Source organism: Diadema antillarum, unplaced genomic scaffold (genome assembly GCF_040938485.1).
Source record: "Diadema antillarum isolate AM-2024a unplaced genomic scaffold, OU_Dant_1.0 seq00001578_RagTag, whole genome shotgun sequence".
Lineage (NCBI taxonomy): Eukaryota > Metazoa > Echinodermata > Echinoidea > Diadematoida > Diadematidae > Diadema > Diadema antillarum.
Genome location: NW_027272297.1, coordinates 98,773 through 122,070, shown reverse-complemented (window position 1 = coordinate 122,070; position 23,298 = coordinate 98,773). Strand labels below are relative to the sequence as shown.

General features: G+C 38.1%; 1 protein-coding gene across 1 annotated transcript in view; it reads left to right on the top strand.

Moving 5' to 3' along the window:
• The window catches only part of LOC139710850 (dedicator of cytokinesis protein 9-like), a 119,831-nt gene that overhangs the window by 19,045 nt on the left and 77,488 nt on the right, over window positions 1-23,298 (top strand). Inside the window, exons 7-17 of the mRNA XM_071622772.1 lie at window positions 8,454-8,659; window positions 10,537-10,742; window positions 11,307-11,494; window positions 12,398-12,556; window positions 13,440-13,560; window positions 16,279-16,318; window positions 16,641-16,725; window positions 19,725-19,805; window positions 20,098-20,184; window positions 20,820-20,935; window positions 21,786-21,855. Coding sequence (XP_071478873.1) covers window positions 8,454-8,659; window positions 10,537-10,742; window positions 11,307-11,494; window positions 12,398-12,556; window positions 13,440-13,560; window positions 16,279-16,318; window positions 16,641-16,725; window positions 19,725-19,805; window positions 20,098-20,184; window positions 20,820-20,935; window positions 21,786-21,855 — 1,359 coding nt within the window. The remainder of the gene's footprint in view (window positions 1-8,453; window positions 8,660-10,536; window positions 10,743-11,306; window positions 11,495-12,397; window positions 12,557-13,439; window positions 13,561-16,278; window positions 16,319-16,640; window positions 16,726-19,724; window positions 19,806-20,097; window positions 20,185-20,819; window positions 20,936-21,785; window positions 21,856-23,298) is intronic.

Sequence of the window (23,298 nt, the reverse complement as noted above, 5' to 3'; positions counted from 1 at the left end):
AAAACATAACACAAAGTAAATCTCAAATTCAATCATAAGCATAATTATATACATTACAAAGTATAACAATCAATGGTAATCAACAAACTTGCAAAGATATGCACACATACTGGAATTACAAAGTTATGTTTGAAGGATAAAAAAATGAGAACTGAGGGGTCCACTAAAAAGCATTGCTTGTAGATTGTGGACCACTCTAAAATATCTTCAAAAATACTTGTTGTAAGTACAAGTACATGTACATAATACAGAAATAAGACAAAATGAAACAAAGAACAGAGACACAACAACATGGCATGACTAAACTGAGGGGGATACGATTGAAAGGAATACCCTTAGCAAAAAAAAAAAAAACACACACACACACACACACACATTTAAGGGAAGAAGGGAAAGAAAGAAATAAAGAGAGTGCCTGCACGCTGGACAGAGAAACGGAAAAGGGGATTGTGGAAGTATTTCGGACAGCTGGTGACTGCACGCAGCTGTGGAAAAGTTAAGGATATAAAATGCCGAATTTCTTTATACACTTGTACTTTATAATGCCATTCTTTACTTTATAATGAATAACGAACAGCACCCACTAAGTACAGTTGTATTTAGTGGCAAGTATAGATACGAGGCCGATTGTAGTCATCATCATGAAGCATACTAACGTAGTATTTAATCTTCCAGCGCGCGTTGGTGCGTTGTTTGTAATTCTTGGTAAAACCATTGTTTTCAAAGAGAGAACATCATCTTGCTGATATAGATCTGCTCTACAAAGCTGTCACATTCATGACAGCAGTTTTAAATTCTGTATTAAACCTATGTCATTAAACTTTTCGTCTAAATTTCGTCTTTATATACACACTGATTAAATACGAAAAGGTTTAAAATGTTCATCAAAGAAGGGGGTCTGGACATTCACATGTTGGCATCAGTGACTGTTCATTCATCACGATTTATTTTTCTCTGTCCATTCACGAATCAACAGTATCATCATTCATCTAGTATTAAGACAAAAAAGTAATGTATATAGATAGGGAACATAACTGCATCACCAATAAAATGTTATTATCGATGTGTATCACAACATACCTTGGTACCAGCGCTCACACTCGTGTTCATTCGTTTGTTTTGGTTTTCATAAAATTCATTCTTTCCTATCTTGGTGGTACCTTATAAGCAGCCGTTGGGTTTGCAATTCCCTCGTCGATTGAACGTCGACGGACTCTTCGATAATTTTCAGCGTCGATTACTAACTTACCTTAACACCCACAGACACGCACGACAGCTTTCAAAGTCCCTTGGCTGTAAACTTGGAGAGGTGCTCACATGGACTGTTATCTCGGTGTCGTAACATGCCGAAACACAAATTCCCTATGCCTAGAGGTTCGTTAATCCGAAAATGAAAAAGGGTCTGTTAATCGGAACATTTTGTGGCGTTATTTCGAAGTTTCGTTATTTCGAAGGTTCGTTCATTCGAAAATTAAATAAGGTTCGACCGCATACAATCCGTTCGTGTTTTTCCCCTTATTTTTTTTTTCCTTTGCTGGTAATGAACATTTAGTTTTAACTTAACGAAGGTGAGGTGTATGTATTTTTCCCATCATTCATGGGAAGAGAAGAAGAGTGAAAGAGGGAGAAATGAAATCAGACGGAGGACACGTAGCTCAACAAGCTGTCTTTTACACCAGCATCAGTAATATCATTACCATCGCTTGGCCCTTTTCGTATCAAAATTAGGAACACGACCACCATCATCACTCGAGATAACACTTAAGCAAACTAATCACAAAGTACCAACAACCTCTCAGACAACAACACAAACACTACAAAATATCACACAGCACACCGAAGAGGCTGGGATCGAACTTCCTTCGAAATATGCAGTACTACAGCAAATTGGAGAAATCGCCGTTACGAAAATACATGTGCAGTAACCGAGACGGGTGCTGTTCGTTATTCCGAAGGTTCGCTATTCCGAAGGTTCGTTATTCCGAAGGGTCGTTAATCAGACGCAGACACGCAAATTCCCTATACCTAGAGGTTCGTTAATCCGAAAATGAAAAAGGTTCGTTAATCCGAAAGTTTGTGGCGTTATTCCGAAGGTTCGTTACTCCGAAGATTGGTTAATCCGAATCTGAAATTCGGAACAATGAACCTTCGGAATAACAAATCTTAGGAATAAAGAGCCTTCGGAATAACGAACCTTCGGAATAACGAGCTGTAACCAGAGAGACACCTGAAAGAATTTTTACATACCGGTACTTCGAAACAAAGGGAACGAATAAAGTGACATTAAACAAAAGAAATCGTACCAAACGAGGTATGAGAAACAGAGGAAATAAAACAATGAGTAAAGGCCCTCGCCGAAGTTTGCAGCAGCGAACACCACGCGAAAATTATACAAAGTCAACACGTGGCAACTCGCTATGACGAGATCTTGAGACAGACATATTTTGTTCTTTGTAATCTTTATCAGTACACAATAAACAATACAAAACAGAAAATGAATTCGTTGGGACCGGAGAAATTAGTTTGTTATATCGGGTATTATTTTGTTACATCAGGATCTCCTATGCCTAATCGAGTTTCCACGGGACACTGGAAACAAAGTTCGAACGCTTTTTCACATGCACAAAATACATGCAAGAACAATTATCGCAGGAGCAAATGTGTTATCATCCAGTTCATTCCCAAAAATCTTCTTTTTTTTCAATCACAAAATAATTGTCCCGAAACGAGAGAGTGCCACAGAACTTCTTTAGAGTTCTGCGGAGAGTGCCCGTCACCTTCTTCTGAGGGAATTGCTAGTAAGCCTGACCAGACGCAGTGCAATTCTATGCAGCGACAAGGGCTGGGTAGTTAGTGAATGAGTTGCCTCCTAATCCGTCTTTTGTTCGCACGAGGCGTGGCGTGGACATTCTGTTTTGAAATCGGCAAGCCGTAATTGTCTCTGATCAAAGTTACTCTGTACACTGTACTTGAAAGTCTGTGGTGTAGGGGGTCACTGAGACACCTTCCTTGCAAGACACAGTGCGATGCGTAAAAAAAAGACAGATTAGTGCTTGTTCATTAATTTTCTACGCCACCACGCCAATGTGCTGAATACGCATTGTATCACGTTATGTGCACCATCTTGTTGATGAACCCTATGAATTTGTTTATCAAATCGTTGCTGACCGTAAAAGAGAGGTGGAAAATATAAGTCACGAACTGCCAGCCGCATGACAGAAATGTACCAAGCAAGCAAACAAGCAAGCACCAGTGAATGCCGTTTACAAACGCAAAAACTTGAACTGTTAATAGCAAAATCGACTGAAATCGTGTTTAGACTAAGTAAGAAGCTAAAGGGCCTACTCGTACATTAATATTGCAGAGATCAGTTACTGAGGATGATTTAACAGAAAGAAAACTCGCCTTTTAAAATGCAAGGTAAAACTCGCTCCACATCACAATAGGGCAACGAGTAAGTTCAGATGTACATGTTTGTTGATTTACAGATCAGCAGTTGCGATCTTAACAAATTTAATTTGTAGAGGGAGGCAAAGTGAAGAAACTCGCATCTGAACCTTCACCCCTCTGAATAATATCTTTCTTTCAATGCAAAATGTTTTGGGTATATCCAGTTATTGTTTACTATAAAACATAGTCATGTGTTATTTACAGGCTTTTTCATGTTATTTATTGGATTCTATACATCTTAACTATTCCAGTTTCTTTCCCCCTGACTGATATCACAAAGTCTGCCATAACGATGTTCGCTAAACAGTTTACGTTCCATACGAAGAAATTATGTCTTTTAAACGAGGAAAAAACAAAAACAAAACAAAAAACAAAAACGAACGAATGTTGATAGCCAAATAACTTCACAGTTCGTAGGTGAAGTTCCTTCAAATTTTCCAAAGTAATACGTAGTTTTGAGCGTGAAATTGTCAGGATTTTGCTGTCTAACCCGGTAGTGGCTGCATCACATACTCGTAGTGAATTTGTGTGGGCATACGAGGCCTTTCGTATATTTCTGTGAGTAACCAATCCCTTCCTGTACAATTTGTAGTTCAGTAAACATTTAAAATACTCAATTAAGTACACAATAATAAACTGTTCGATATTTCTACTAACGGTCAAAAGAAAGGCTATAATTAGAATCATGATCTTTGCGATGACAACTCATGAGCTAGTTCTTCGATCGATATTTCCAGGCTATTTACACGCGGTTTATTCCAGTGCGCGCATTCTTTCGTCTGGCACCTTGGGTCTGGCACCTGGTTTTGTGGAAATTTTCCACAAGGAGGGGAGAAGGGTGGGGTGTCAAGTTTCTCGTAAATGCCAGAGAGTGCCTACACAATCTCTTTGCTTCAGTTACTGTTGTGTTTTTCCCCTTTGCTGGTAATGAACTTCTAGATTTAACTTTACGAAGGTTGCTAGCACGTGGTTCTTTTTGTTGTGAGGTGTATGTATTTTTTTTTTTTTTTTTTTTTTTGCACCATTCATGGGCCGGAAGGGAAAGAAGTATGTTCTGCAAGCTGTCTTACACTCGCATTAGTATAACTTATCATCACCATCACTCAGATCACTCAGCCTTTTTCTATAAACATTCAGAAACATGACCAACATCATCATCAATCAAAGATTATTCCTCCCGTCTATATTTCTTTTCTGAATTATCCTCCACTACTCGCTTTAATGATTAACAAAAAATCGTAACTGTTCGTTACTTTGAAAGTTTGCAATTTCCGAAGTCTCGTTATTCGAAAAAAAAATAAAAGCAACAACAAAACTGTGTTGCTGTTTTGAAGATTCGTCAATTCAAAAACGAAGGAAGGTTTGGTTTTCTAAATGCTGTTAATCCGAAAACAAAACAAATTTTTGACCACATTATTCGTTTTCAGATTAACGAACCGTATTTCCCATTTTCAGATTAACGAACCTTCGGAATGTCACAAAATGTTCGGATTAACAAACCCTACTACACTTTCAGATTACTATAGTAACAAACATGGAATTTGCGTTTTTCGGATACGGAAGAACGAACCATCGGAATATAAGTATATACACCTATCCGGTATCATCATACCTGACTCTTTTTGGAATAATAACCACCACGCAAAGAAATTAACAATGTCAAACTGAGAAACTGATTTCTTGCCTCAAAATTTTCCCTGATGCCGTCTATATATTTCTTTTCTGAATTACCCTTCCCCCTTTCCAGAATACACACATCACGCAAAAAAAAATGAACGATATCAAACTGAGAATTTCACTTACTTGTATTTCTTGCCTCAAGATTTTCACTCCCTTCTATATTTATTTTCTGAATCACCCCCCCCCCCCATCCCCTAATCGACTGAAAAAAAAAAATAAACGTAGTTACAGTCATTCCGAAGGCTCGTAAATCCCAAATTGACGAACAAGGGGGGGGGGGGGGGGGGGGAATCGTTTTTTGAAGAATCGTCGACTCGAAAACGAAACGGGGGTCGATATTAAATCGTTGTTAAACTCAAAAGATAAATGAGTAAATAAACAAATAGATAGATAAATAAATAAATACATAATAAATAAATAAATAAAATTTCGTGCCGGATTAAGAGTGTTCAGACTAAGGCACCTTCGGAATAATCCCACACACTGTTAGTTACTTAAAAGTTGATGCCTATTTAGGTGGTCAAATCTTACGTTTGAAATGAGAAAGTGGGAGCATTTGCAGACATTTTAAAAACATCCGACATTAACGTTTTAGCACAATAAAGAGCCGAAAGTTATCGTTATTCATTTCCGATTGTAAGAGCAATCATGCAACATTTACTAGTATTTTAGCACCTTACGGAGCCGAATGTTACCGTTAATCATTTTCAAATGTAAAAGCAAACTACCGACATTCATTTTAGCATCTTAGGGAGCTGAATGTTATCCTTATTCATTTCCGAACGTGAAAGCAAACATCCGCTATCTATTTCAGCATCTAACTGAGCCGATTGATACAGTTAGTCATTTCCAAAATTAATGTAAAAGCAACAATCTCTTACTGTTTTAGCATCGTACGGAGCAGAATATTACTGATATTCATTTCCAAATTTAAAAGCAAACATCCGACATTTATTTATCATACGGAGCCGAATGTTATATGCTGCTGTCCACTTCCGAAAGTGAAATGAATCATCTGACAATATTATTTTAGCATCGTACGGAGCCGAAAAGTAGGGCCTACTGTTGTTCATTTTTAACGTCAAGGCAGATATCAGACATTTACTTTCCCATCAAACGCAGCTGAATGTTACTGTTATTCATTTCGAGATGTAAAAGCAAATATCCAACATTTATTTTAGCATCGTATGGAGCAGAATGTTACTTCTATTCACTTCCGAACGTAAAAGCAATCATCTGACATTTATTTCAGCATCTTCCGGAGCCGAATGTCATTGCTATTTACTTTCGAAAGTATAAGCAAACATCCGACATTCATTTGATCATAGTACGGAATTGAATATTATTGTTATTCATTTCCGAACGTCAAAGGGATCATTCGACATTTATTTTAGCATCTTCCGGAGCTGAATGTTATTGATATTTGTTTTCGAACATTAAAGCAAACATCCGGCATTTATTTCACCATCACACGGCGTTGAATATTATTGGTATTCATTTCCAAACGTCAAAGGGATCATTCAACATTTACTTTAGCATCTTCCAGAGCTGAATGTTATCGCTAATTTACTTTCGAACGTTAAATTAAACATCCAGCATTTATAGCATCTTCCGGAGCTGAATGTTATTGCTATTTACTTTCAAACATAAAAGTAAACATCAGACAGTTATTTTATCATCGTATACGGAGTTGAATATAATTGTTATTCATTTCCGAACGTCAAAGCAAACATCAAACATCAATTTTAATGAATCAATGTTACTGTTATTCATTTCGAAATTTAAAAAGCAGACATCCGACAATTATTTTAGCATCGTATGGAGCAGAATATTACTGCTATTCGCTTCCGAACGTAAAAGCAATCATTTGATAGTCATTTTAGCATCTTCTGGAGCCAAATGTTGCTATTTACTTTCGAAAGTAAAAGCAAACATGCGGCGTTTATTTATTATCATCGTACGGAGTTGAATATTATTGTTAATCATTTCCGAAAGTCAAAGCAAACATTCGACATTTATTTCAGCATCTTCCGGAGCAAAATGTTATCCTTATGCATTTCCGATCGCAAAATCAAATATCTGACATCAATTTTAGCACCGTATGGAGCTGAATCTTACCGTTATTCATTTCCAAAAGTATAAACAAACATCCGACATTTATTTTAGTATCATACGAAATTACCATTATTCATTTCCAAAATTAAAATGAAACACCTGACATTAATTTTAGCATCTTGCGGAGCCGATTGTTGCCGCTGTTCATTTCCAAAAGTAAAGGCAAACATTCTGACTTTTTCCTACGGGAGAAATAGGACGACTTCGTAATACACTGTATTTAGTTCTTGAGTCACTTGACAGATAAAAAAAGATCTCACCTCATGCATGCAAAATTTTACATGTATGGAGCTGCCTAATTAAGGCATACATTCGCGTTTAAGTGTAGACCTACATGTGTTTTCATAAACCCTCTTCGATCGCTACTTTCAAAGTGTTCCCCGTTCAGTGAGATCACACCCCATAATTACGTTTTGAACTCGTGGGTTGTTACAACGCCGTCATTACCGACCGCGAATTTAAACACACGCGAAAAAGTCGGCACCGATGGAAACCGCGAAAGTTTCTGTACGCGAAAGAAACCACTTTTACAGTAGCCAAACGAAACGCAAATCAACTCATAACCAATGTTGAGACAAAGGAAAGCGTCGGGACACGTCGCTCATCGTCGGGCTATCACGAACATCATTTGTAATCTGGAGAGGCGCGTCTGGACACGTCGCTCGCTATTCAATTTGAGCACTGGCCGTGACCATTCAGAAATCTCGCTACATCTCAAGCGCCATGTCCCGAAACGTCGGCGCTATTAAAACGAACACTTGCGTGAGCGGAGGTCACGCAACATAGAAAAAATCAACAGCTTCTTTCGAGGGTGTCGGCAAGTGTCAGCAAGCGTCGGCAAGCGTCGCGGTATCATCAAAATGATGGCGCGTACTGCTTTGACCGACGCTTAGCGACGGAGTGAAAACATACTGCGACGCACTTCATTGTTCTCGCAATATGTCCCCGTCGCTGAGTGTCGCTCTCCGTCGCTCGCAGTCCCTACTTTACCAGGTGCGCCTTAATGTATGTGATAGCATTGCAAACCATGACAAAATGAACTAGTGCTTACATGTTAGTATAGTGTATTCTGAAGAAAAGAAAGATGTGCCTCTGTCAGTGTTTGGCTAGTTCCTTACATCGCCCAGTAGATAATCATAATACTTTTTTCATGCCTGGCTATCTGTTAATGATTTCTTTGGATAAAATTCCTTGTGCACCATCTATAGGGCATCTTCTCAGTGAGACAGCCAAACTCAGAGATCTACCTTGTGGCCAGAATTGAGAAGGTCCTCCAAGGCAGCATCACTAACTGTGCTGACCCCTATACCAAGCCTAGCGACACGGTCAAGACATGTCAAAAGGTCATGAAGCAAGCCAAAGTTTTCTGCAGCAGGATGGGTCAGTACCGCATGCCCTTCGCCTGGGCAGCTAGGTGAGTCACAATGACCAAGACCTAGACAGACACACAGATGCATACAGCATGGACTGAAAACCTGTGAGACTGATTCATGGTTCTCAAACTTTCCTTATAAATGACATCCTGAAGACTGAGAGCTTTTGAAATAATGTATGATTGTGTCTACAACTACATTGTAATGGGACAGAGTTTTAAACAGAAACAAACAAAAACCAAAGCCATGTGGCATGAATTCTTATTTCATGGCAGGGTATTTGAGGATATGATACAACCAAATCATTCAATACTACAGTTATATCATTAATTCATCAGCACATGAATTCTCCTTCTCTGCCAGAATGTAACTTCATTTGTTCAAAGCAATTATGCAATGCTATGATTATAGTCATGTCAATCTGCTTTATGAGGTAAGTGATAAATATCCCCTTCAATATTGCTGAATACTTTTTCTCTTTACTGTATACATGGAATTGCAATATGATAATGCTATTACACTTAACTTGTCAGCTAAGATGCTTTTGACATTATGAAGCATGTCTTATCCAAAGTAAGGAAATGTGGGTAAGAAAGAAAAAAAAAGGAAACAAATTGATTTGGTTTAGCATACATTGTACACAATATACAGATCTATTCTCTTTTCATTTTTTTTTAAAGTCATGAATGTTATTCATACAAAATGTTTTTATGCCTCTGCCACGAAGTGTCGCTGGAGGTATCATGTTTTCAGGTTGTCCGTCCGTCCTTCCGTCTGTCCTCCGTCCGGCCATCCTTCCGTCCGTCCGTCCTTCCGTCCTTCCGTCCGTAATCAATTTTGTGGACAGCGTATCTAAAAAAACTGTTAGGGGTATCCTAATGAAACTTGGCATGTATATGCATGAGTGGGCAAAGCTGTGCCTATGAACTTTTGGGCGCACATGCTGAAGGTTAAAGGTCAAAAGGTCAAGGTCAAATGCTCAAAATTTCACTATTTCCCCTATATCTATGCAATGCCTGGAGGTATTTTCTTGAAACTTGGTGTATACATGAACTACCAAATAAAGATTCCCCAGAGAGAGCTTTGGGTCATGAGGTCAAAGGTCAAGGGTCAAAGGTCAAGTGAAAATGATAAAATTTCATTTTTTTTCCATATCTTACAAATGTTTCAAGGTGTCTTCATGGAACTTAGTATATATATGGATGTACCGACTGGCAGTGATCATGTAGGGAATTTTGAGGTCATGGGTCAAAGGTCAGGGGTGAAAGGTCATGGTCAACTCATCAAAATGTCATTATTTCTCTCTTATCTATGCAATGCCTGTAGGATTTTTTCTTGAAACTTAGTGTATGCATATATTACCCAATACAAATTCTCTTGGAAGTTTCTTGCCTAAGGTCAAAGGTCAAAAGGTCAAAGGTCAAGTGAAAGTGATAAATTTCACTTCTTCTCTAAACTTATATAAGGGTCAAAAGTTGGGTACAAATCCTCAAATCCCCAAATACCTGCACTCTTAGATAGTATAGCCCTTCATGCAAATAAACCTAGTTAAAGGATAGTGAACACTCAATGCATTTGTGACAAAGCTGTCATTTTGATATTTTGCCAGTTATTAAAGCTGTCATCACACATTGTCAAGACATTGTGCTATAGACCTATTCGGAGAACCATGCTTTATGGCGGAGGCATACCAGTCGCCATAGCGACATTTCTAGTTGTTTTTGTTTTGAGTGTGCAACAATCTGTTTTTTCATCTATAGAAGTTGTAAGCCCTCATTGTCACATGTACCTCTTCGAGAGTGATATTTTGTTATGTAATCAACGTTTTGCCAAAAACACTGTAATAACAAATGGACCTAACCTTGAAGACACTATGGTTCATACTGAGTGATAAGCTGGTTTTTTCTACCCTGGACAGACGTGTCTTCAAAGATGACTATGGAGAGCTGGATATGAAAGGAAGTTTCCTACCCATCTACCGTCAGGAAAGCTCAAAGCTTTCCAACGAAGACCTCATGAAAGCCCTCCATGATATCCGCAGGAACCCAGAGAAGCTGGCCAAGCTGACAGAACTTCCTGGAACCATCAAAGTGTTCCTAGAACCATTCTCTAGGATGCTTTGCAGTAAGTGAACTGTTTTGCTTTCTATAGTCTTATATTTTATCTGGTTCCTGTGTTACTACTAATTGTGGTGTGTGGTGATTGAAAAGCTTTAAACAGCCTTGTAAGTCTGCAGTCTCAATCATCTAATAGCTGCAGTATGATAAGATGTAGGAAAAGTCTCCTATATATAGACAGTATATATATTTTTTTTGGGGGGGGGAGGGGGTGGGTGGTGAGAGTAAATTAGAGTTTGTAACACATCATGAAGTTATTCATATTAAATTCACTGATAGTCTTACATTAGTTGAGTAATTTAGAATTTTAAAGCTATTTGCCATGTATATTGTTACTGTATATGAATAGTTTGATGCATTTTCTGAATACTTCAAAAGTGTTTAGCAGAATCTACAATAATTGTATGTATTCTACAGTTGTATATCCGGTAATTATTCAAATGTGTGTACAGTATGTATATCACACAAAAACTGCCAACAAACAGGGTCATATAGGATTGGTTTAGTTGAAAGCAAAAAATCTGTTCGGTGATGTAAGGTTTTCTCTCTGCATCTGTTTTCTGCCTCACAGATTGCTTGACACCATCTCTCATACCCATCATGCCATGGCCGTCAGAGTTAGCCGACCAACCCACATTTGAGATTGAAGAGTTCATGCCAGAGACAGGCAAAGTGGCCTATCCCTTCACAACATATGTCAACAACCTGTATGTCTATCCTATGCAGCTCAAGTATGACACACAGAAGACTTATGCCAAGGTGAGTTTTCTGTATGTTTGTAATTCAAAGCATGGGCAGTTTCCCCCCAGTAAGGAAACCTTTCAATCATCAACTCTCTGTAGTGACTAGTATTGCACATGTGAAGTACAGCAATTACACTGGCTCTTTCAGGTCATACATGCTGTATCCTTATTCAATGGTAAAACAAGAAAAAGAAAAAAAAAGTAGTTGGCTGTCCCCTTCTTCATGTCAAGTCCTAAGATGGAATTCTAAAGAACAGATAGAAGAGACAGAAAGATTTGTAATGTAAGTTGTTTGATATATATTTCAGTATCTGTACATAAAACCAAATTTAATATGCCATATTGTCCCTTGGTAGACGAGATCTCATATCTCACTTGACATATAAAAAAAAAAAAAGACTCCTCACTCAATCTTGAATGTCAAAGATTAACTGAGTTTGAATTGAAGAATAAAAAAAAACACTACTCTATTTTCAATGTGATCCAAAACAATACTTGAACAGTGTTTGATATTTTGCAGAAATGGTGCAAAAATAATTATTATTAAAAAGAAATTCACTCTCCTGCAAATTAATGATTTTGAGATATGAGATTCTGTCACCCAACGGAAAATATGCAGTTTATGTTATGTACAGTAGTCGTTATTGTTGCTATCCTCAATCTCGATATCAATGATAGTACATCACATAATAGTGCCAAATCTCTGTATGTCCAGAAGTGTTAAAATAGTGAATGTTGTCTTCTATGTGTGCCTGTATCACAGTTCTGATAAAAAAATTGAGAAAAAAAAAATTGTAGTGATGAGGATCCTGTTGAGAACTTATGAGTGAATTGATCATTCAAAGAATTACTGCTGAATTGGTACAATGCTTCACTAACTGTAAAATTGTCTGACATCTTTCAAACCTATTTGATAAAGGCAAGAAACATCGTCATGCACATTGAGTTTCGTGACTGTGACGATGAGGGCGCCCAACCCTTGAGGTGTTTCTATGGCAGACCAGGAGGAAGTCTCTTCACCTCAGCAGGCAGTGTGGGTGTGCTTCATCACCAGCAGGTCCCTGAGTTCTATGAGGAGGTCAGTCTGTCTACATACTCCTTAGATGACATGAAGAATGTTCCTGTACATTCATACATTGACATCATAGAATTCCTTATAGCTCTTTATTCAGTAATGCCCACAAATATGTCCTTCATACACTGTATTTCCATTCATTTGGATTCCACAAAGGTAAAAGCCCATAGAAATAAAGATACAAATTAAAAGCACACTCTTCACACATTTTACGATTAAGAAGGTAGAAAAGACAGTGAAGAGTAAAACAAAAATGAATTCCAGTTGCACAAATTGCAGTATATTTCAGCCTGGGAGATATTTTGAGAGAAAAAAAGGGGGATGTCTGCTACTTGTTTGACTGTGTGACATGTTTGTCAGATACACATGCTTTTATTAGTTTGTTGGTAATATCTCTTCCTGTCTCTGGATGGATAAGTAATTTCTTTTATAGGCATATTTTCTTTGTAATCTGTGCCAGAGAGTGAGTGCATAGTACTTGGAATTCATTTTTCCCCTGACATACATTGTATACTGGATATATTAATATATCCAGTATACAATGTATGTCATGCTGAGCACTGTATTCTCCATGTGATAAACAAGAACACCATAATATACTGTATATTCCCAATGAAGTACTAAATGAGTAACCAAATATTTTTGTCAAATCAGCTGACCTACAGGCTCAGTTGCTATTTTCGTTGCTGCTGTACTATTAGCCTTCTTGAGGTAAAGTCAAGCTACAGAATGGTAAATGTCTGGTTATGATATGTTCCAAGCTAGGCCTCCATTCCTATTTTTATGCTCACTTCAAATGATCTGTTTTATGATGGTATTCTTTGTTTTTTGTAGCAATGAAGTGAAGTATAAAGCCAGAACGTGTGTCTCTGTCTCTCTCCATCAGGTCAAACTTGCTCTTCCAACCCAGCTGACCAACAAACACCACCTGCTATTCCGTTACTATCATGTGAGCTGTGAGACTGGCAAGGGAACTGTCAAGAAGAAGGAAACTGTGGATTCTTTTGGTGAGCTCTGATAAAACAGCCATGTGTCCCTTAACATCCATTCATGATACTGTGGCACACTTCTCCATTTAGAATAAGTTTCTATCAGTAATGCAGACAATTGAGTAACTCTTGTTCCATGATTCAAGACTTCTGAAGGGATCAATAGCAAAATTGAATAACTCAGACTGATGTATTGAAATCTATTATCTGGGCTTTGCAGTGCCTTGGTATTGTCAGCATTTAAATGTTGGTGTAATGATCTAGGGCTTTCAAGATAGATTGATACAGACAATCTGCATATCATGCTATCCTGTAATAGTATGATATTGAAACAAGACATAAGATAAAGACATGAGTATAAGTGATAGCAGTGATTGTGAATACCTGCAAAGAAATTTGAGGAACCATTTACTCCAAGTATAATGGATTATGTGTTGAAAAATATTTCAAGAAATCTTGTTTATGTTAACCAGCAGTACATTGTACATCCTATGTAGTTGAGGTGATAGTATAGAAGACTTTTTAATAACTTTTTGTCATATTTTCAATTAGGTCCAAAATTTAGACATACTCATTTTTTCTCTGTCTTTCTCAAGTGTTCACTATGTTCTTCTGTTACCTTTTCATTTTCTTTTAACTTGCTTGTTACTGTGAGTTTTTTTTTTCTATTTTTTCACTTGTTTCAGTGTATACTTTGTTTTGGTTTAGAGACTTGATTTAACTTTGTAAGTTGATGTATGTACATGTGTGTGTATGTTTGTGAGAATGAGTTGGTTAGGTATGTCTTCTGTTAACACAATACATCAATATTTTAGATTACCCATAGTGAATTCCCTACTGTGGTTGTAGAAAATGATGCCAATTATGTGTAGAATACTCAGAAATTTCTTTTCTTGCAATCTGCCTGAATTCAGAGCATTTCATTCTCCTTACCAGACTTGTCCAGAAATAGAAATGTGAAGGTTCCAAGACACTAACTGTTGCTGGCTATTAGAAAGGATTAGTGTGCAATTATTCATTCATTCAAGTTAGATGGCTTTACTAGTAATCTTACATCTCATAGTTCAACTACATTCCTTTTTAATGTGTACTGGATACAGATATGGTGTAAACATTTTCCTAACAGTAGAGTCATTTTTGGTCTGTTTTTAGATTTTTGCTAATACTACCACTAGCGATGTTTCATGCTTCCATTTTGTTTTGTCTTGAAGTGTCACTGTATGTCATAATACCAAGATATAAAGACAACACACACATATTTATGAAAAAATCCATTGCACATTCTTTGTTGTTCTCTCTTTTTTATTTTCTCTTCTTCTCCCCTCTTCCCTGACAAATTTGCCTTTCCCCATATTAAAGTGGAACCCTTGGAAGGTACTTTGTTCAGCCACAAAATCAGATGTTCACAAATGATGTGAATGCTTACTCATTTTTGATGGTTTTTTTTTTCTTCTTTTATTGGGAGAGCACAGAGAAGTTGAATATTTGTGGGCACCCTTCATTCTGCTTTGTTGTCTTCTCTACCATATCATCACGCATTGTTTTAAGTTACTTGTTCACTTAGCGGGATATTAAACCTTGTTTACAGTGAGATATGCCATGAGGTTTAGGTGAACTTATTCCTTGAAACAAGATTCGTACATGTACATGTAATATTACCTTGTTTGTATCAAGCCATACACTTACAACATATTTATCTTCTGTTTCTATTTCTATCCTCAACAATATCATTGTGTAACCTTTGCATCTGTTTTTCTTGGTCTTGTATTTCTGAAATGGAAAAGAATACATATTGCATTGCCACAAAAAGTGCAAACAAGCACTGCTGAAGACATAAAAGTCATGCCTTTGCAAATATGAATATGAAGACCACTTCGGAGTGCACAATGAGGACAAGTTAAAACAATATTTCTGCTTTATAGATTTACTTGTAGAGAAACAACAGATTTCACTATGTTGTATAATGTGTGGTATGTACTGCCTCACTTTTTTTTTTTTGGTTAAACATTGGGCAAAGATTATCACTGACATCTGAGTCCTACACGTACATGTATGATGCCAGATGTTAATACCCGAAGCATGATCAGGGATGTTCTATCTGAGCTGAATTCAAACACTTGACATTTTAAAAAGACCAATCAAAAAGACATCTCAGTACATGTGTTTGTGAAATGATGTTATAAGTTCTGTTTGCTCTGTCAGTAACATTACAGTTCAGGAGACATGTGTTTTATGTGTAGTTCTCAAAAGTCGTCAGTTGATTTCTTTAAGTGTATACCATTCCTGTACTGTGTTCCCCCAAACCCTCACCCCATTAGTCAAGTGCATGTGCATTTGTGAATCCTTATTCAGTAGAGTAGTTTTAGTTTGCATGCCTTTCATATTTGGAAAAAAAAAAAGGTGATATTATAGGCAAAGCTGACCATGTTAGTCTCCTTCCCATACTTTGTCCGCCATCGTACAAATGTGTGCTTTTGACAAATATTGTTGTGAAATATGTAAAAAAACAAACAGTCAGTGTTGATATTACATCTGTCACTCAGGTTTTTGTGCGAAATGTCCTTCCAAAGCTGGTAATGTGTTGATAGTGCTGTTATTCTCATGTGGTAGCATTCTTCTCTAAGTGATGGCAAAGTAAATGTCACAGCCATGTAGTAAAGAGTGAAGGTGAGAGTAGAATTGAGTTGATAAGAAAGCTAACTTTGAAATGTGACCTTTCATATTTTCTTCTTACAGTGGGCTATTCCTGGATCCCGTTGTTGGATGCACCATCACAGTGAGTGTGGTTTCAAATCTGTAGCCTCACAGTGCTCTGTATGATATTAATCTAAACTGAACACAATGAATAAAGTACTTGCATTCACACGTTATTGACTCAGTTGGCAAATTCGTCTTCAGATAGAATCTAAAGCAGTAGCATGTATGTTTATCTCTGATGCCAGTTTTCTAAAACCTGTAGGGAAGGTTATATTAATCATAATACTACTCGTATGCATTAAACTTAACATGGCAAGATGGTGAATGAAAGACACTCATCCTTCCCAACTTTGTATAATCTGATCTTCAGCTCAGTATATCATTTTTTTGCTCTTTGTCAGGAAAATGAACATAGGGGAGATGCAGGTGCAAGTATCATCTAACTTGCCTCCTGGCTACCTGACAGCCAGGGGCTCCCAAACTAGGGTAAGTAGACAATCAAGGTCACACCACAGTAAAGGATCTCATTTTACTTTGTGATCTGGACAAACAATGTATCACATACATTCAAAAGATTTTTTTTCTTCTTATGATTAACCAGAGAAACAGGTTACATACTTGATAGATGCTATTGCAAATATGTATTTGCCCAAGTCAAATCGTTGTGTGATCGTCGGAGTCTGGAATCTTTTGTTACTCATTTAATGTATAGACTCAAGGGAAATGACCTGCAGGCTGTAGTGTGGTTCATGATAGCTACTGATACCCTGACTGATTTTCCATATCAGTAAGAAGTGCACCTTTTGCAATGAATCAGTGGCATGTTTGTCAGTTGATGCTAATCCCTTGTGATGTGATAGAACTCAAGATAAACCCATTTTATTCTTTTGAAGTGTACTGCCTTGATGTGTGAACACAATCCTTCACATCTCTCTTTGCCCTTCCCGTCCTCTCCACACACATCAGTGTGGTCAGCAGTAGATGTAATATTATGGTTTTTACCATCAAGCTAAGTTGCTTTAATCTCAGAATTCAAGCATCTGTCTTGGAACTGGTGTCACAGGTCATCTTTCATCAACAAGATAAAGCATCCCATGGTCATGTCAAACTACTGAATCTGAAATTGTTGCATTGCATTTCCTCTTTTGATCACATTTGATGTCAGTACACTTGTGGCTGTAGTTAATTTTAAGTGAGATCTTTGTCGTAAAGATGATCGGCCAGACATTTGATTTTACCATTACCACCTTCCTCTATATTTGCACACACACCTGTCATTTATATCAAACAACCATGACACCATTTGGAATTAGTCATTTTCATACAGACAAAACCAGTTGGTCTCTGGGCATTGTCACCTAGACCAACCCATCTGGCCTATCATGGTCAATATTGTACACAGACCAATTCAAGTGGTCTGCGGTTATTGTGACCTAGATCAACCCAGCTGATCCGTGGTCAATATCACAGAGACTGACCAAGCTGGTCTGTGGTCATTATCAGATGGACTAACCAGACTGGTCTGTGGTCACTGTGACCTAGACCAACCCAGCTGGTCTGTGGTCAATATTTTGCAGACCAATCAAACTGGTCTTTGGTCATTATCACCAAGACCAACCAAACTGATCAGTAGTTATTTTTGGACCAACCCAGCTGGTCTGTGGTCATCGGATGGACTAACCCAACTGGTCTGTGGTCATTATCACTCAGACTAACCCAGCTGGTCTGTGGTCAATATCATACAGACCAACCAAACTGATCTGTGGTCAGTATTAGATGGACTAACTCAATTGATCTGTGGTCATTGTCACCCAGACCACGTGCAACCCAGCTGGTCTGTGGTCAGTATCAGATGGACTTACCCAGTGTAGTCTGTGGTCTTTGTCACCTAGACCAACCCAGCTGGTCTGTGATCATAATTGTTACTCAGACTTACCTGTCTGGTCTGTGGTTGTCATAGTATAACCCATATGAGATGTCATAATCAGTTAGGAAATGGTGGGCGTGGGTATGCATCATTTAGTAAAATATCCTCTTAGTACCTTCAGTATAGCACTTCCCTAGTCATGCACTGACAATAATTACTAGCTCCAGTTCAACAGTATACACCATTTTCATAAGGTATGAGCGAATGCCAAAACATGACATGACATCCTGTCTGTCTCCTTGTAGTCATAGCCTGAGTGCATCAGGTTCTTTGATCGCGATTGAGCTCATTAGCTTCCTCGTGAAAAATTATTTAATACACTATTTATATAGCTAGAACAGTATTCACATTTAGCACATTTTCTCGTTTCCAACTTGCACTCTTTCTCTTCATTCTCCCTGCTGAACATGATGTTTATGATGCAAGGAGCACAGTACAACATCAGTGTTGGGTCCCTGTACTTTTTTCAATCTGTTGGTAAGGCATGTTCACATTCCCCCTGCCATGCAGACACTCCTCTCAATCCACTTGTCTGTGAGCCTCAATGTCAAAGAACCCAGTGATGTGGACTGTTTTACCTGAATGAATGTTTTAGGCTGGAAGAATAGAACCACTCTGCCTCTTGTCCCATTACAATCATTCAAGCATTGCTTTCCAAAGCATCAAGTAGTAAACAATCCTTCAAGCATTGCTTTCCAAAGCATCAAGTAGTAAACAGTCCTTCAAGCATTGCTTTCCAAAGCATCAACAAGTAATCAGTTAGTTCATACACAAAAGAGTGAATGCCTCATCTTCATATTCTTGGATTTCTTTTAATACTGTGTTAATTGTTGTATTCCATATGTGTTAGTGCTTACTCAATTATTAGATAATTGTATTCATGTACAGTGTACATCATAGAGGTGTGTTCCTCACCAGGGGTTGAGTACTGGTAGCCACTTTGCTTACATGCCCTCTGTGTCTCCTGTGGCCTTGTATGTCTTGATATTTTGTCGACATTCTGTATTTAGGGAGGCAGTTGCTTTCAACACTGTAGTAACACTTAATAAACATGATGTTGACCTTGTGAGAAGTTATTTTGAGTGATTACTTATTGAGGAGTACTTGTATAAGTACATGTACCTGTAGGTCATTTGAGATATTGGATACAGGAATATACAGCCAAAAAATTCTTAGAAACTTGCATCCACAAGATCAAATCATGAAAAGAACCAGTAAAATCTGTCTATCTCTTTAATTTATTTCTTTCCTGCCACAATCCCCCCCCCCCAAAAAAAAAAGAAAAGAAAAATCGCAAAAAAAGAAGACCCACAAAATCTAGTGATCCTTTGTAGTAGCAGAATGAGGCAGTGTCCCACGCATCGCTCCACAGTATAGGTTTTCGTTACTAACACAGCTTGCTAGCCATAAAAAACAAACAAAAAACAAACAGACAAAAACTGTATGAGGCAAATATGTTAATGGCTTGCAGTGTTTATTTCCTGTAATATGATCCACTAATATATGCATTTAATCAAATTGTATGATCCTATGTGTATTATGTTTGGTTTTACTGCAGGGGCCTGAAGTGAAGTGGGTTGATGGTGGGAAACCATTGCTGAAGGTCAACCTAAAACCAGCCACCACAATCTATGCAACGGTGAGTATCACAGATATACAGTGTAATACTGTTGTGTGCTTTCTGTTGACCTCAAGACATACTTAGTGTCACAGGATAGCAAACTAATGGCATCGTTTATGATATGGATTAGCCCTTTGAACAGCGAAAAGCATGATCCATTACAAGAGTCTTCAGCAAAGTCAGAGAGGTACAGAATTGGTTTGAATTAAATTGATTTCTTTGCATGAAAAGTTTAAAACTTGATCTTGATATTGAAGACCAAATCAGGTAGGACTGGTTACTATGCCAACACATGCTTTTCTGTTTCCAGGACCCACATCTACACAACTTCTTCATGCAGTGTGAAGGCTGGGATGGCACCAGGAATGGATGTCTGGAAATCCTCACCTGTGTGAAGGTAAGGCAACAATCCTCACCTGTGTTAAGGTAAGGCAACAATCCTCACCTGTGTTAAGGTAAGGCAACAGTCACACAACCAGCATTATTCTCATCACTGATCCCTACAATGCATACAGCAGAGGTGTACAACGTGTATGGCAGGTTTAGCATTGAATATTACGTCCAGCATTCTGATACATGATCCCTACTCACAGCAGAGGTGTATGGCAGATTTAGCCTAAAGTACTAGATCTGCCTGTCTTTCAGATCACTATACACTATACGTAACTCAATAAGAATTGCATGACACGAAGTATCTTTGTAGCTTTTAATAATCGATCTTTACTTTTGACGACAAACCCCTTTTTCCATTGCATATATCACCTGTTTACCATACTACATCATATACCAATACTTTTCTCTTTTTCAATGTCACACCATCCAAAAACATCAGGTCACAATATGCCTATGCCATACCCAATCTATAGGTGTCTCACTCACGAACATAGTATTGAAAGAATGACGTCATGACAACAGTGTCTCAGATGTTGCGACTAAATTCTGTGATTACTTGTAGAATTATACCGAGTGAGTGATGTTGTAGGAGGGGTGTAGAAAATATAGTCTAATGATTATTTTTTTATTGTCCCTCAGGCAATGCATGCTATGGTTCCAAAGACATTCATCAACTACCTTCCTGTGATCTTCAACAAGCTCTTCCACCTTCTGCCTCTCAGCACCATGGATGATGTCCAACTCAATGTGGTTCGGTCAGTCTTCCTCTCCTCATCAAGTCACATCACAGTGTCTTTTAAATGCTCCCTTCTCCTCACTCAAAGAGAGATATATTGTTTTCTCGTCTGGCTGTCTACCCAGGAGACCAGTCTCCAGGTTGTTTCATTCTCTCTAGGGCCGTAACACAGTGTCCACATTTGTCGGCATTATCATTTCAATTATTTCATCGAATTCATTTCTCAAAACTTCTGAATCATGTGTAGAAACTATGACTATAAACTCATTGGTAAAAATGAGCGCCTTGAGCCAGTCAGTCACATACCCTCTCAAATCTATTCAATTGAGCAATTTTCCAACTAGGTACTATACAATACACCATGATGAAATTATGCATGTTACGTGTTAGTCTGATTGTACATGCAGCTATCATAAAATTGTATAATGATAATAGTAATAATTGTAAATTTATATTGGGCAATTTCTGTAGGAATATACTCAACTGTGCATAACAATATTAAAATAAGGGAGAGACAGGCTGATTATAACATTAAAGAATGAATTAATTCTAAATCAAAAATCTTACAATATGGTAGTGATAAAGAATCAAATGGAACTTGGACAAATCATATCATAACTAGTAGAAGATATCTGGAAGCCTGCACATGTGTTACAACAAACATGGCAATGGACAACTTTCCTGGAACAGATGAGTTTTATATGTTACCAGCTCATACTGAAGAGTGATATGCAGCTGTAAGAGGGATTACTTCATCAATGATCAAGTATGAGTTCAGTCATCTCAGTTTGAGTTTTGAATAGTTAATCATCCAAAGTGTGCAAACAAAAGATTGATAAATGTACTTGACTTGCCTTTGATCTACTCAGGATTATAATCTTCATCGTGGCCCAAGTTCAAGATGTTGGTAGAGAAGATGTTCTCCGATCCTACGTGAAGGTCAGTATCAGAGCCCAGGGTTTTACAAGATAGACACTCTTTGGCTCTTGCCCCTCCTCTTTCTACATAGCATGGAATATTTGATTAGATGTGAACCTTTAGAAACATACATCTTTTTATATCACATAAGTTTGGCAGAAGCTGTCATGATGGCTAAGTGTGATCTACAGGAACTATGTGCTCTTACACCAGTGGTATTTGTCTTCACTGCGGGAGATAACCTTGGATACTGTATAAGCTGTTATTTACACTGAGGTTTAATTTTCGCAAATTTTGCAAATTACAATTGGGCCATGAATTTAACAACATGCAAAAATGTTGCCATGCACTAGGTTAATAGTTCACTTATGATAGCCTCTGAGTCAGTTCAACAAAACAGCATCTCGCAAAAAATGTCCATGACTTTCATGCCGTCAATCCCTCGTTTGAGGCGAGTCCCCAACTGGGGCATACCCAAAGTGGGGTGCGTATATTTGTCGTTTGGGAGTTGGGAGTCGAAGTACTTGTCCATTGCAAATAAACTTTCTGCTCAGGCGTGACAAACCTGGAGGCCAAGCCAGGGTTTGATGACTCCAGCAGCTGTCGTATTACGTAAGAGCATGATAAGGATATCTGCCTGTGGCAGACCATTCAAAGTGAACTCAATTTTCTCTATCCTTTCTAAAGTTTTCAATTTTATATTCTATTGAGAAATTCTATGGTCATCCATTTTACATTTCGAACGAAAAAAATTGACCCGTAAATAACGAAAATACAGGAATAAGAAGGAGAGCATTGCCAGTTTGCCGGTGCTGACAATGTGCTATTTGGCAGTGAGTTACAACGGGGAGGTGAGACTACCTCCCTGGTTACAATCAGCCTGCTGACTGGATCATTGAGAAAGCAGCTGTCGTATTACGTAAGAGCATGATAAGGATATCTGCCTGTGGCAGACCATTCAAAGTGAACTCAATTTTCTCTATCCTTTCTAAAGTTTTCAATTTTATATTCTATTGAGAAATTCTATGGTCATCCATTTTACATTTCGAACGAAAAAAATCGACCCGTAAATAACGAAAATACAGGAATAAGAAGGAGAGCATTGCCAGTTTGCCGGTGCTGACAATGTGCTATTTGGCAGTGAGTTACAACGGGGAGGTGAGACTACCTCCCTGGTTACAATCAGCCTGCTGACTGGATCATTGAGAAAGAGAGAGAGAGAGAGGGAGAGAGAGAGAGAGAGAGAGAGAGAGAGAGGGGGGGGGGGGGGGGGGGGGGGGGGAGAGATGGGGGAGGGAGAAGGGGAGAGCAAAATGGAATGACAATAGTTCCGGTCACTACAGTACAGGCATGCTCTGTCTGCATACGCTGAATGTCTACACTCACACACACACACGTACACACACACACGCACCATGGAGCTACATGGCCCATGCCAAAACCAAAACAATCTCCTCCTCTCGC